At 33.8% G+C, this 14,848-nt stretch overlaps 2 protein-coding genes across 4 annotated transcripts in view; one reads left to right on the top strand and one right to left on the bottom strand.

Annotated features, from left to right (window-relative positions):
• The window catches only part of Eaat2 (Excitatory amino acid transporter 2), a 42,175-nt gene that overhangs the window by 14,579 nt on the left and 12,748 nt on the right, over positions 1 to 14,848 (top strand). The gene's annotated exons all lie outside the window — the stretch shown is intronic.
• LOC135848291 (cathepsin B-like cysteine proteinase) lies at positions 806 to 4,704 on the bottom strand. The gene is made up of 6 exons (XM_065368177.1): positions 2,365 to 4,704; positions 2,014 to 2,256; positions 1,718 to 1,915; positions 1,500 to 1,638; positions 1,277 to 1,411; positions 806 to 1,160 (listed from the first exon to the last, which is right to left on the bottom strand). The coding sequence occupies exons 1-6, from the start codon at positions 2,503 to 2,505 to the stop codon at positions 952 to 954; spliced, it is 1,065 nt and encodes a 354-aa protein (XP_065224249.1). The 5' UTR covers positions 2,506 to 4,704; the 3' UTR covers positions 806 to 951.

The following is a 14,848-nucleotide window of genomic DNA, read 5'->3' as shown; positions in this document are numbered from 1 at the left end:
CATTCCATTATTTGATGCATTCTCTGATTTGAACTATGTAATCATTACATCAAAATGAGGTAATTTGAAAATTACTGTACTGTGCAGTAACCATTGCATCAATTTTGGGACTGAATACAGCGTTTTGAAAATCATTTCTTTCAGTGTAGACATTGACATTGTAAAAAAATTTGATCGAAATCGAAGGACATGACTCAAAAGCGTTGGTCCTCCTTAAAAAAGAGTGAAGATGGAAAATCGCCAACACCTTTTTTTTTCGAATGAAAATAATCTTTTTTAAAACTACTCGTATTTTGCTTTCAATTCTACAAATTTTTGAAATACTTGCTCACTCATGTTTTTAAAATGTTGAAAAATTCAATTTAGATGAAAAGATGGTAAAATTGGGCGAAGGTGGATTTTTACTGTGTGATTTTGGACTCTTCAGGGTAATCTTCGAAGTATTTTTCAAAATTATCATATGTACTACAAGGCAACAGCAGACGTCTCAAGCGAAGAGCCTTCAATGTTTTTTTTTGCGAGGAAGAGACAAAAGTTGAAATCAAAATTAGAACGTTAAGAAGAGGGCAAAAGAAGCACTTCGTTTTAGCTCTCATGAGGGGGACTCATGTTCTACAATTTTTCTTTACTATGGAAATTCAAAAATAAGTTTACATTGCTTACTAAAATTTTGTAAATATATCATTTCAAATAAGTAAGTACATACTTCAGAGATTGTATGCACTTTACTTTACCCTTGGTTTTCTAATGCATTTGAAATTGAAAATTGCTGTTAAAAAAATGGGGAAAACAAAATGTTACGCAGTCAAACAAGAAAACATTTTAATCATAAATAAAATAAAATAAATATTGTAAATTGAGCGATAGGAAAAAGATCAGCATTATTCCGCTGTTCAATATGTAGGTAGAGGTACAAATATTTCGTGTAAAGTAAAGGTTCGTATAAACAAATTAGAGTTCTGGAATACCAGCAAAAACGTAGTCTTCTATTCCACAGTTGTTAACTCCTCGTATCATTCTAATTATTCCTTTTTCACCCCAATTCTCGCCCCAAGAGTTGGAAATAATCCAGTACTTGACTCCTTTTTCTTCTCCCCATCCGATGATTTTCATTAAATGTCCTCCCACATGCTCCTCTGTACTTTGGTGATTGTATATACCTTTTATGGCAAATAAAAACAGAATAAAAGTACGGTTAATTTTGAAATATCGTTAGTATTGTAATTATTGGTCGCATACCTACAGTGAGGAATTTTACTTTTTAGTATGTACCTACCTGATTTATATGTTAAGATGTCTGCATACATTAAGAAAGCTGCTTGAACTGGGCCATTGCGGAAGATCTCATCTCGGATGTAGTATTCGGTAAATAATCCAAAAATATCGTCCTTAATATGATATGACTCTCTGGCTAAAATGTGGGGGTAAATGTAATAAATTGTTGCGATTTTAATCACTCTTTGTATTTTGTAGATAAAGGTATCAGTAACTAAACTTACCTTTGTACATGCGAGTTTCCTTGGGAGCTTTATACCATTCGTTATCGCATTTAGTATTCATACATTTTGGCGTAAGGTACTGGGGACATGGTAATTTTTGCGGCCAGCCGCAGGGATGAAAAGGGTAAGGTTGGCAACCCTTAACATGTCATTAAGGTATATTTTGAGAGACGTTTTTTTCGTTAGTCAAAATTGCTAGTACCTAGTAACAAACTCACTTCATCGGATTGAAAGTCGCCTCCGGTTACCGTTCCTTGTGTTTTCAAAAATTCCCATACTATTTGCGTGTATCCACCAGCACAGCCGCCGTTGTCTTTATTGCAAGACAGTATATAGCGAGAGGATAATTCAAAGTTATATCTTCCCTCGCTATGGATGCAAAATCTATCGCTTAATACGGAAGCTGCGGAAACGGCCTATTTGAAATAAACGAAAGCAGAATTAAAATTCGTTATAAATTTTAGGTACCTATATCGAAAAGTATTTTGTCTTAAAATAGGTAACAATTACCTACCCAACAAGAGCCGCAGTTAGATTGATCTCGTATGTGCGAAACAGAGGTGCAATTTGGATATCTTTGTCGAGCATCGTACGACCTGGGAAGAGCAATACCCACACCTAATTTAGATCTATTCTGACCTGTGAATTTGGATTCCGAATGTTTATTCGACGTTGGTAGACCCTTTTCGTTCAATTTTGCCCCTATTTTTTTTCTAATTTCACTCACAGCGACTTCGTCCAAACCATATGTATCTGCCTGGAATATAAAATGACGTCTTAGTAAATATTCATAAATATCTTTAAATTGTAATGTACCTATGTAGTAGCATAACTTGGAGAATGGAGATATCTATTAGGTACCTACCTTCCATAAACTTGTAGGATCTGAATTCACTTTAGCTGCAATTTCTCGCAAATTAATTATTTCATGATCGAATTTTTTGTGATAATTTGCTAAAACTGACGATGTTAGTAGAACGATGGCGAAAAATGGCAAAAATTTCATCGTACGTACCGAGATGATGGCGATGTATTTTTCTGTATAAAATGCACTTTTCAAATCAAGTTTATATACCTTGTTGATTTTGAAAATCGAAAAACACACTTTGTATTTATCCGACGAGCGATTGTGTAGATACGAAATAGTTTCACGAATTTTTATGAAGTTTTATAGATTGTGATAATTTGATTAAGTAAACCAAATTGTTGAACGAGGTCCTTAACATATTTTTATTTTTTTCCATGCAAACCTCTTCAGATGCATTTTCAATTGCCAAGTGAGAAGTTATCAGTTCAAATAGTTTTTGACGCCGATTTGACATTTCGTCGTTGAAAATTAAGAAATTTGTGAATTTTGTCACCTGCGTTATAAGATAACTCGGGTACTTTTTCTCAGTTTACGACTTGAAATGTTGATTTTCCGTTCTTACTAGAAGATAAAAAAACGAGTATGAGTGAACTTCACAAGTCTACCTAATCTTGATGTGTGGTTCAAGTTATAGAGCAATTTAATATTATACCAAGGTAACACTCAAACCTTCGAAAAATTCATTCAGGAAACTTATTTTAAAAATTTTACACAAGTAGGTACTTACAATATCTCAAATTTTGTTGATATTTCGAGAATTGTTGTGATACAAAAACGCAATGAATTTGAATTGAGGGAGCTTTTCATTTTGTTATTTTAAGTTCTAGAAAATATTCTGAAGAACTTTTTGGGTGGCCTGTTCCAGCCGGGGTAATCTTCCAATTATTGCACAAAAAAAAAATCTATAAGTATGAATGAAATAGAAGTCTTTCCTACTTATCAGAAGTCTCTTTTTCGATCAGATGCAATTCTGGTGTACCAAGTACACCTTATGTTCGTATCTTCTATTCCACAGTTATTCTTTCCTCGTATCATTCTGAATGTTCCGTTTTCACCCCAAGAATTTCCACACGAGTTGGCAATAATCCAGTATTAGACTTCTTTTTTCTTCTCCCCATCCGAAGATCTTGACTGCATGTCCTCCCAACAACTTTGATCTCTTCTGGTGGTGATAGATTCTTTTTATGATGAATAATAAACCAAAACGATGATGAATTATTTCTCAATGAATAATTTGTAATTAGATCGAATCTGATAAATTTAATTCATTTGTAGGTACCTTATTTATACCTATGCTAAAAAGTCTGCATACACATTGAAGCCTGCTTGAACTAGACCATTGTGGAAGATTTCATCTTGGATATAGTATTCATTAAACAAACCAATCTCTTAGTACTTGAAAAAGAACAAAGCTCCAGGACCAGATAAGGGAATGGCTGAGGTCTTCAAAGCTGGACGAGAAGAAGTCACTAGCCAAATCCACAACATATGCAACTCGATATGACTGAGCTGCGAATGGCCGGATGATTAGGTACAGTCTACATAATATGTCACTCTGTACAACAAAGGATCTCCTGAGAACTGCGAGAACTACAGAATGATCTTGTTGATAAGTCATGCCAGCAAAGTACTATTGAAGATTGCGTAGGACAGGTTATACGCACTCATGCACAGTCAAATCCTTCCAGAACAAGCAAGATTTGTGAGAGGATGAGGAACTAGGGAGCAGATCCTCAACCTCAGACTGCTGATTGAGGAAGCATGTGAATACAATGTGCGTACTTTGCTATGTTTTGTAGATTGCAAGAAAGTGTTTGACAGCGTACAATGGCAAAAGCTGTGGAGAATTTTAATAAAGATGGACACACTAATACATACATCTGGTGTGGCTGATAAAACAACTGTATGAGGGGAGCATGGCAAATGTCCAAATTAATAGAGAAACAATGTCGGGGAAATTCCACCCAGAGAGAGGAGTGTGACAAGGTTGCATTCTATCCCCATTCCAGTTTAATCGTTACGGATGGAGAATATATAATTTGTGAGATGCTGCAGCTAATTGTAGCAGAAAGTACCAATGTCGATGGCTCAGGCTAGTGGTAGGGAGGAGAATCAATTTGAGGTGTACTTACATTAAACCTTTGCTATGCTAACAACACAGCACTCATCCCATCAAGTGTCAGAAAAATGACCGGTTTTCTGTAATACAGTAAAAGTCACTTAATGTAATAATGTTTGTCCCAGCCCAGTTTAATAACATTAAGCGACTTATAACACAAACCAATTTGAAAAAAAAGTAACATTTTTTGTCAGAAATTTTTACATGATCAATTTTATACTAAATATGTAGTCATTGAACTAAAATTTTGCAAAAATTGTAAGAAAAAATGTTGAAAACAGGTTGAAACTTCAAAAAGTTGTGAAAAAAGTATTAAAAATGATGCCAATCACAAAAAAGTCTGAAATTTTAGAAAAAATTAGGCAAAAACTGTGTGAAAAAGTGTTAAAAACATATAAAAATGCAAAAAAAAATGCATTAAATTCAGTTAAAAGTTACAACATTATCCGCTGCTTTAATTACAATAACCGATGGAATTTCAATGTAATGAGAATGAGATATAAAAGATCGGGACCAAATGATTTTAATAACATAATAGCAATTTATAACATTAACTGTTATATTAATAAGCGACTTTTACTATATCTGGAAGAGGTTAGTGCAAAATATGGCTTGCTGATAAATAAAGTACCCAGTTGGGTGAAAACCTGCTCTTACGCAACGTAAAAAAGGCGGCAGGAAATCCAACACTTTACGCCAATGGTTTTTCTGCCCTTTAATCAGCACATATTTTATTTATGTGTAAAAATCTGCCATTGATTAATAATTAATATTCTTGAAAAATTTTTTGGCACTAGGGGGGATTGAACTCGAGTCCCCGGATCTGTGAGCGGAATCCTTGCTACCTACTCCACCAGAGAACTTGGTAGAAAAATGAATAAATGTTTATATACTAAGCTAAAACACACGCGCAAAATACCACATTTACGTGCGTTTTTCAGCAAATACGCGAATAAATACGCTACGAAATTTTTGCGTAGTGTATTTTTGTGGCTGGTTTTTTCAACGCGCAAAACTACGCCACATAATTTAGAAGCGTAGTGGCTTTACGCGATAAAAATACGCTACAAAATATTCTTGTGGCGTGTTTATCAGCAGAAATTTTTTCTGCTGTGCAGAAAATGTAACAACCTAAAAAGTCACTTCAAACTAGGCCCGTGAATTGAAGCACAATTTTGAAAACTGTAAAATCTGCTGCATGGCAGCAGTTTAAAGTCGCATTGAAGTATGAAACGCCAATTAAACTGCTCTTTACCGTGTATTTATTGGCAGAAGGGCAGATTTTCAACCAACTGGATAAAGACAAAGATTGTGATTCTGAATCGGCCTGAGAACAACTCACCAGAAATCTAGGAAATTGAGGGAATAGAAGTGATGAATCAATTTGTGTACCTAGGATCTATTGTTGATAACAAAGGCAGCAGTGAAGCTAAAGCCTAGTACATACGTTCCAATATATTTGACAAAATCAATTAGTCAAATCAAATTTGTCAAATATATTGGATCATGTGGACGCTCTGATAATTTAAGTTTTCTTCACATTTTTAACGTTTTGTTGATTGGTAATATGTACAACTCTGAAAACATAAATAATGTATATTTTCAAAGTTAATTTCAAAGTTGATGTCACCAATCAACAAAATGTTGAAAATGTGAAAAAAACTTGAATTGTCAGTGCGTCCATATGATTCAATATATTTGACAAATTCGATTTGACCAATCGAGTTTGTCAAATATATTGGAACGTGTGTACCAGGCTTAAGATAAGACACAGAGTGCAAATCACATGAAGCACCATGTATCGCATAAGTAAAGAAGATATGGTTGAATGCAGCAGTGAACAAGACTCTAAAGATAAGGCTTGTAAATGCTCTCGTTTTCGCTGTTTTTCTCTATGTGTCAGAAACCTGGACAGTACAAGACAGATAGAAAGAAATGAAATAACAACAGCACTTTTAAAGTTTTTTTTGATTTCTAACCAGTTTTTTCTCTAAAAAAAAAATTGTTATGGTTACAGCTATGGTTTATTTTGATCTCAGAAAACAGTTAGTGTTATGGTTAGGATTAGTGATATTTCTACAAAAAAAGTTGTTGGTTAAAGTTGATTCTTTTTTTGTTTTTTGACTTTGAAAAATCGTGTGTGGTGCCTCTGTCTACCTCACCAAATTGGCCCAAGGGGCTGAAATTTTGCATTCACGTTTAGAAGGTACTCCCAAATATGTCTTTACAGGTTTCAAGTTTCCTACTCCTCGTCATCCTTTCCAGCCTTTTTGTTTTTTCCAAAATTTTCCAAAAACCGTGCCACGTACCTCGAAAATTATTGACGAAATTTCATTCCGACGGAATTATCCCCACTCTCGCACTCTGTATACGTAGTTTTACGCGTAGTATAGGTATATTTATCGGGTCGTAGCAATATCGACGAACCATCGGCGGCGTTAATTTACCGTTATTTATAACCGCGCGTTTACAAATTCAACCCCGATACTAATCTCAGTTCGGCGTTCGGCCCTATTGACGCATTATAATAATTAGTTGACCGTCTTTGTTAGCATAGGCTTTTGTTTAATTGCGGTGCGGCGCAGCGCAGCGTGTTCGACGATGTTGCGTCGTTTGCTCTTCAGTGACAACGACTCTCAAACGGAATTATTTCTCGTAAATCGAACCGAGTTCGCTATTAAATCAAATTGCTAACCTTGGTATAATTTATTCGAGTTAATTTAGCAACCTTTAAATGCTCGATAATAAGAAGAAATATTGCTCCGAAAGTTATTTTAATCGTAAAAGTGAGCGATATCGGAGTAATTTCATTCTTCAAACACGAATTTGAGAATGGTAGGTATGATTTTTGAGTAAAAATTGGTTCCTCAAGTTGTATTATGCCTTTGCGGAACTTAATTTTTTTTTCTCGAAATCTATTATTTATATGACTGTGTTGAGTGAAATACGAAAATTATCGCGATCTATTGAAAATGTGAAAATTGTGATCGATGAACAATATTCAAAATATGAAATCGAAATACAACACTCATTTTTTTGTGATCGAAAAATTTCAATATTGTGAAAAGACTTACTACCTATATACTTGTTCCCAGCTTTACATTTATCTGCGTAGGTATAGTACTTTTGAGAAGAAAATTTGTACTCACCTGAAACATAAAAAAGAATAATAAACGATTAAATTTCTATCAATGAATCGTCTTGCAATCTAATCTATTATCTAATATCGTTACACTGGATCTACATATCTTAAGCTATTTAATCGAGAGCTGAAAATTCTACAAAAACACACACGAACAAACATAACTCCTTCTCAAAGATGATAAAATTCCATTCTTTCACATTGAGTTCTTCATTATCAAAACTGAAAAAATTTTCAACATGAATCAGTGAAGGGTCGAAAAGGCTTTCATAAATAATTATGAAAGTACTCGTAGCTATTGATAAAAAGCATATCAAAATTCAATCTATGATTACACCAAGTTCCAGAATTAATTACTTGAAATTTGGAAGTATTTCTTCAATTCATTTCGAAATTATTCTTTTTAATTCAGAAAAATCGAACTTTCATATTTCAACTCTGAAGTATAAAAGCTTAATTTCGAAATGAATTGATCACAATTCGGCTTTGCTCACTCCTCTTCGACTTCTGAACTTTCTCGGGTGATTCTGGGTCTCAATTGAGGCTTAAGTGAATATGAAATACTTACGTAAATTAAAGGAGCGAAAGAAAAAGGGCGTGAAACATTCCAAAAATCACATGATTTTTGGGGTTTTATTTCAACGTTACAATGAACCAAAAAATGCTCACTACCAAAATCAATTTTTCAATTTTTCAATTTTTGACAAATTTTTGAAAATCTTAAAAAAAATACATGCATAATATTTATTTAGTAAATTAGTCCTGATCAAAAATCATCTCTCTCCAGTAGAATTTCACCATTTCCGTCAATTCTGGAGCCTTTAGCGCGGTTTTCAATTTCTTCAGAAGGCATATTATGTGAATCAATTTTGGTAGCTAAAAATATTTTCAGTACGACACCTCGAATTTTTCTTTGACAAACACGCAAGAAAAAAAATCCAAAATTTTTTATTCGTATGGATTTTTTTTTGAAATCTGTACGAATTACTGTAACTCACTCCCCCCCCCCCCCGAATCCAAATTTCTCCATTTCGAGCTACTTTGGAGTCTTCATCTCTAGAACTCGATTTTCAACAGTGCCAAGTGATTTTCACGACTTCTGGAGAAATTTTGAAAATTCTGAATAAATTAAAATTACATTGGAAGCTTCAAAATGGGCAGAATGGTGAAATTTGGTTTGACGGAGTTGACATTGCTTTCAGGGCTGATTTCTATCAAAATAAATTTTTCCTTGAAGAAAAAAAAACATGAATCACTAAAAATAGTTAATTTTGAATTTTGAAAAAATCACCAAAAATCAGGAAATCAATTAGGGCAGCAGAAATTTTTGATTTCAGACCATTCTTCTTCCAGAAATTGCGATCCAGTTCAAATCAGAGCCGAATTTCTGGAAAGATTCCCTTGTTATTTGACAAGATCGGGTGAATCTCAAAAAAAAAATAATCTTGTAGGATTTTCACCAAAATCAGTAGAGACCTTCATTTTTAGTTGAAAGTCACTCAGAAATTTTTTTGGATGGTGTCCCTGGAAGGAAAATACGAGTCCTCAAAAACGAGGAATTTTAGAATCAATCGTGGGTTTTTCGCTCTAGCTTGCGCCCAACCTGTTTTGGAAAAATGGCCTGTTCCAAAAAATACTCGGTATTTATCTGCGTCGACACAGGCCATTTTCATCAAAATTTCTAAGTATAAGACTATTTTTAGGGTTCTACTGAGCCAGGGTGTCTAACAAAATCTGAAAACTAAAAACAAGGACCTTGGAAGGATTGGTACCCACCCCATTCATTTTTACAAAATTTTCCAAAAAAAAAAAAAAACTTAAAGAAACAAAAAATAATAATCAGGAAAATAGAACATCAAACAATGGAAATAATCAATTATTGGATTTCATTAACAAAATATGTAGTGTGTACCCTATTTTATTTTTTAAAGCTTAAAAACAAATGAGAAATTCTGAAAATTTGAGTTTTCATTTTTCGGTCGATTTTGATTAAAGGACGGAATTATTTGAAAATTCGGAAAAATGAAGGATCTTCGGGCAAAAAGAAGGACTTTTTCCAGACCGTTTTTGAAAAGAAGTACCCATACGCAAAAAGACAAACTTAATTTCCTGACCTTCTGGATCGGAAAGACTTTTAGACACCCTGTGAGCGCTTGAAAATTTGCAAATCACTCATTTTTGGGTAAATTCGTGTTTTGACAATTTTTCTTCTGAAATATTTCACATTATTAAAGCCAAACCATATCATTTCTGAAATTTGAGAAATATTTTGGAATGCAGCGGTGCCAATTTTTGGGCCACTAATGAAAATTTTAAGATTTTATTTTTAGAAAAAAATCACTATTTTTTTACTATATTTTTCAACCAACTTTTCAGGAAGCTCTTCATTCGACCCCCCCCCCCCCCGGCCTTCACAGGCTCACACACACTCGCAAAAAATTAACAAAGTAAAATTTTTCGCAGGAAAATTTAAAAAAAAATTGAAATCATTGTAAGAATAAAGATTTGTATTGGTACAAAATATTTTTTAATTTCAATCAAAATTATAAAAAAAAACAAGTTGCCAATTTTATTAATAATAAACTTTTTTTTCGATAATTTGAAGGTTTTTGTTGCACGTTAAAACTTTTTCAGATTTTCACTACCTTTTTGACAAAATTCACTACTTTTTCACTACTTTCACTACCAGTTAGATACCTATCCTATTATTTTTCTCGATTTTTCGAAATTGGCAATAATGATCAAAAAATCTACACCGCTGCATTCTAAAATATTCCACCAGTTTCAGAAATTATATGTTTTGGCTTTAATAATGTGAAAATTTTCAAAAAAAAAAAATTGTCAACACACGAATTCACCCAAAAATAAGGTATTTGCAATTTTCAACCACTCTATATAACTCTAAAATTGGTCTTGGATTTTGATAGAAATGGCTTTAATCGACGCAGAATCTCAAATAAGTATGTACAATTTGTACAATCTTTCGGAACAAGGCCATTTATTCAAAAACAGGTTGAGTGCGGGTTAGAGCGAAAAAACCACTATTTCTTGTAATGTTTTCCCTCTTTGAGGACCCACATCTTCTCTACAAGGGCACCTCTGGAGCTAAAAAATTTTCCAGGTGACTTTCAACTTAAAATGAAGGGGTCCATTGAATTTGGTGAAAATTCTCCAGCATTAGTCTTTTTTGCCATCTACCCTATTAAGGCAGATATCGCTCCCTGTGGTTGATACACATTTTCTTTTTGACTAATTACGAATTACTTCTGGAAAATTGTCTCTCTATAAATACTTACCTAATACACCGAAAAGTTAAGTGGTATTGGCAAGAAATACGAGTACTTTCAAACATTTCCCAACAAACTAGCAAATTTCCAACTTCAATCATACACGATTACCATCAAGTATACGCTACAGTAAAATACATACAACACCTCTCTAACTATACAGTATCTCCATCGCTGAAAAATCTCTCATCGAGCTCACTGCACGTCAAACTTATTCAAGTATGCACACTTCAAGTCGTCGGCAAATCACTCAAATTACGATAAAACTTCCACCGCATGCACCTACTCCGTGGGTAGATAGATGGCACGTAAGATACGAGTACATCTGGGAAAACTCCATCTACTTAGATAGGTATAACTATTTGACATGCCGCGGATCATGCTAAGCTCACTCCGATATACTGTGGTAAAAAATTAATCCATTTTCATCATTTATTCATAATACCCTACCTATAAGGAAACCTATATCTATACACAACGATAACGTCTCGAGTAACAAAAACAACTTGCACACCAAGTTTCCAAAATACCACGTCGATGTCACAGCATTAGCTGTGTACATATTGTGGATATATAGGTAGGTATGTAGATTGTAGGGGACTATAGATAGAAAGAATGGATTACTTATTAAGAATACTCATTAGCTTTGTTTGCTCGCAAGATTGAATGCCATTATTTGGAATATTATCATTATAGTATTATAAGGGCGTCGCTCATCATCGTGTATAAACTTACACGTAGGAGAAAGAACGTGTGGCGTGAAGAGAAACACCGCGGCACCGGTGTCTTAGCGTCTCATTTGTGTACTCTGCATTATAATATTAATATCGCGTATAAAACTGTCATTTTGGAAGGTGATAAATGAAATTAATTTTATATACGTATAAATAGGCGAAAATAATACCGTAAGGGGATTTTTTTGTCATAATCTTGAAGTATTAGGTCTATACGAAAAGGTTCACGTACAATCCAGATGACTGTATAGATATTCAATAATACCTAAATCATATAGGTAAGTTAATATTTATCGCAATAATTAAAACTATTCCGAGACTTAATCGTAAGAAAATAATTTCTCTTCGTACTTTAGCTTCCTCTTGAACCCTACGATGAACTTGAACGTGACCATTGATCAAAATATCCACTCGTAACTCTTATAAGCTTTCACTTGCTAGTACCTAGACCTACAACACATTCAAGTTTATGTATAAGATGATCTATATTTTCAACGTCCGTCGATCTAGTTCAAGTACATACTAGCATCAATACAGAGTATGAATAGGAGTGTCAATAGTATATAGCCCTAGACATATTTTCTAATGAAGATATAAATACACTAGACATATTTTCTAAAGTACACAGTGCACATTGACACACATCAAATCGATTCAGAGACTTCGAAAGCCATTTCAATTAATACTCGTACATCATACTTATATACTATTGCCCCCCTTTAAAGCCGGGTATTCTTCGCGGATAATTAATGTGTACTACATTTCATTCATATTCTCGTACGTATATATGTAATATGAACCAGCATCCCTATGTATGCGTTAAATACAAAGAACGATGCTTAATTGCCGCCATAATCATGTGCAGCGAATCGTTCATCATAGGGATATGTACATGTAGTATACCTATTAGACATCGATGCGGCGGAGAGGTAAGGCAGGGATACATATTCATGGTCAATGTTACCACTCCCTAAATTGAATTATCGTGATTAATATGAACTACAACCTACATTCTTTACGATTATTTTTTCCATTCCTAACTTATTCCCGAATTAACTATACGAGCTCTGTATTTACGCGTAATATGATTTACGATAATGGCAAATCGCCACACATCGTTTAAAATATATAGGTAGGTATTAGGTACGTAATTCGAATAGGTGGTCTCTTTGTGAAGGTACCTACTCGCTTTTTGGTAAATTTACATACGTGTGCGAAGAATTTGAAATTTGATTTCAGAAGGCACTTTTTACTCGAATAAACATTTCTAAAAATGGAATAAAAAGTTTTAAAAATGTTCAAGGGGGTGGAGTGGAGAGTACCTATTGATCTCATTTTAAAAATATACCTAATATTGAAAGAGCATTCAAGAACACACCACCAGACTAAACTTCAAGTTCTGAATTTCATATTCAGATTTTTTGCAAATTAAAATTCGCATGCTCATTTTACAAATTTAAAAAAAAAAATCAAAAACAACAACATTTTATCGAATTGAGGTAGAAAGCTGAAATTTGGTTTATACCTTGCTTTTGACCCCCTGAATCGATAGAAGATGGTTTCGAGGCGTTCTTCAGCTTCCAGCAGATTTTTGAATTTTCCAGTTCCGCTAAAATGAAATTTAGCACTCTTCTGAGACTTTTAATCGATTCAAGAACAAATTTTTCAAAATCTATATCTGTCGCGTTAGATCCAAAATCTTCTCCAGCGATTATTTTTGGAGAAAAATTGAAAATATGTTATTGTTTTTGAGCGCATTTAAAACTATGAAATTTAGTTCATATTTAATTTTTCAACATCCAAAATCGATTGATGGCGATTTCCAACTGATCTGGAAACTCCAGCAGATTTCTGAATTTTGAAATTATGGAAAAATGTCCAAAAAAGTGGTCAAAATAGAATTCAGCACCTATAATTTCAAATTCGCACTTCAAAATCTGAACCTACCAATTTCAACTAAAAATTTCGATCAATTTCGGTAGAAATTTTCAAAAACTGTTATTGCAGGTTCAAATCACATTTCAATTTTTTTTCAAGTGAAAGAAAATTCAAAAATTTGCTTGAGCTTCCAAAACGGTTGAAAATAACCAAAAATTAATTTAAAAGGTCGAAAATAGCGTAGAAACCGAATTTCGACTTCTTACTCGTACGTTCATGTTTTTGTAAACGATCGAAAACATTTCATTTTCTTGATAGATTACCAAATAAAATAACCGATTTCAAAATACAAATATAAGCGTTGAATTTTTATTTGGCCGCTTAAATTCTTAAGCACGAAAATCCAAAAAACATGCAACCGATTCCTGAGGTCTAAAACGTACCTGATATAAACCCAAAAGTTTTTCAAAATAGGATAGTGAAATGAGCACTTCCTCCAATGTTGACGTAACTCACATAAAACGTTAGTTTGCAAGTACATAAAACCATCCCAAATTTTTGTTTGAGTCGAGCCCCCCCCCGCCCCCCAACCTTAGAAATGAGCCCATACGTGCTTAAAGTTCAAAATTCTTGTTCTTTGGAGTGGGTGGGGGGGGGTCCAAAAATTTTGAAACTTTCACAGAAAATAGTCACCAGATCGCAGAACGAGAATTCTGAATTTTGAGGACGTTTGGGCGCATTTTTCGGGTTGAGGTGGAGGGGAAGGGGAGGTCGGCTCCAAAAATTTTAGGGATGGCTTTACACCCAAACGAATATTTTGAGTGAATTTCGTCAAAATTGGAGGAAGTGCCGATTTCACTATCTTATCCTGAAAAGATTTTTCAGCAGCACTTTGCTCCGTTTTAATTCATTCAAATTACGAGTAAGTTACTGGATAGGTAAGTCAAAAAATGTAATTCAGGGCCTGAAATTTTGTTTGATGACGTATTTTCAGTTTTAGGGAGGAGGAGGGGTTCGATGTTCCCACTCAACAATTCCAGTAGTTGAGAAAAAAACAACATTCAAGCTTCGTACTCAACTTTTTCCGAAAAAAAAGTAACATTAGTATAGCCAATAAAATTCCAAAACACTTGAATGTGTGTAGAAAAAAAATCACAAAAAAGTCAGAACATACAATTAATAAATAGTAAAATAAAAAATAATTTTTTGGCAATTATTACTGACGCAAAAAAAAACATGAGACCTTTTCCAAATTTTTGTGAGAAAAGTGAGACATCGCTTGGTAATAAAATGTAGACTTTTTGCAATTTTTCACATGAAA

Source organism: Planococcus citri, chromosome 5 (assembly GCF_950023065.1).
Source record: "Planococcus citri chromosome 5, ihPlaCitr1.1, whole genome shotgun sequence".
Taxonomy (NCBI): domain Eukaryota; kingdom Metazoa; phylum Arthropoda; class Insecta; order Hemiptera; family Pseudococcidae; genus Planococcus; species Planococcus citri.
The sequence above is the reverse complement of the archived record's forward strand: the minus strand, read 5'-3'. Positions and strand labels throughout refer to the sequence as shown.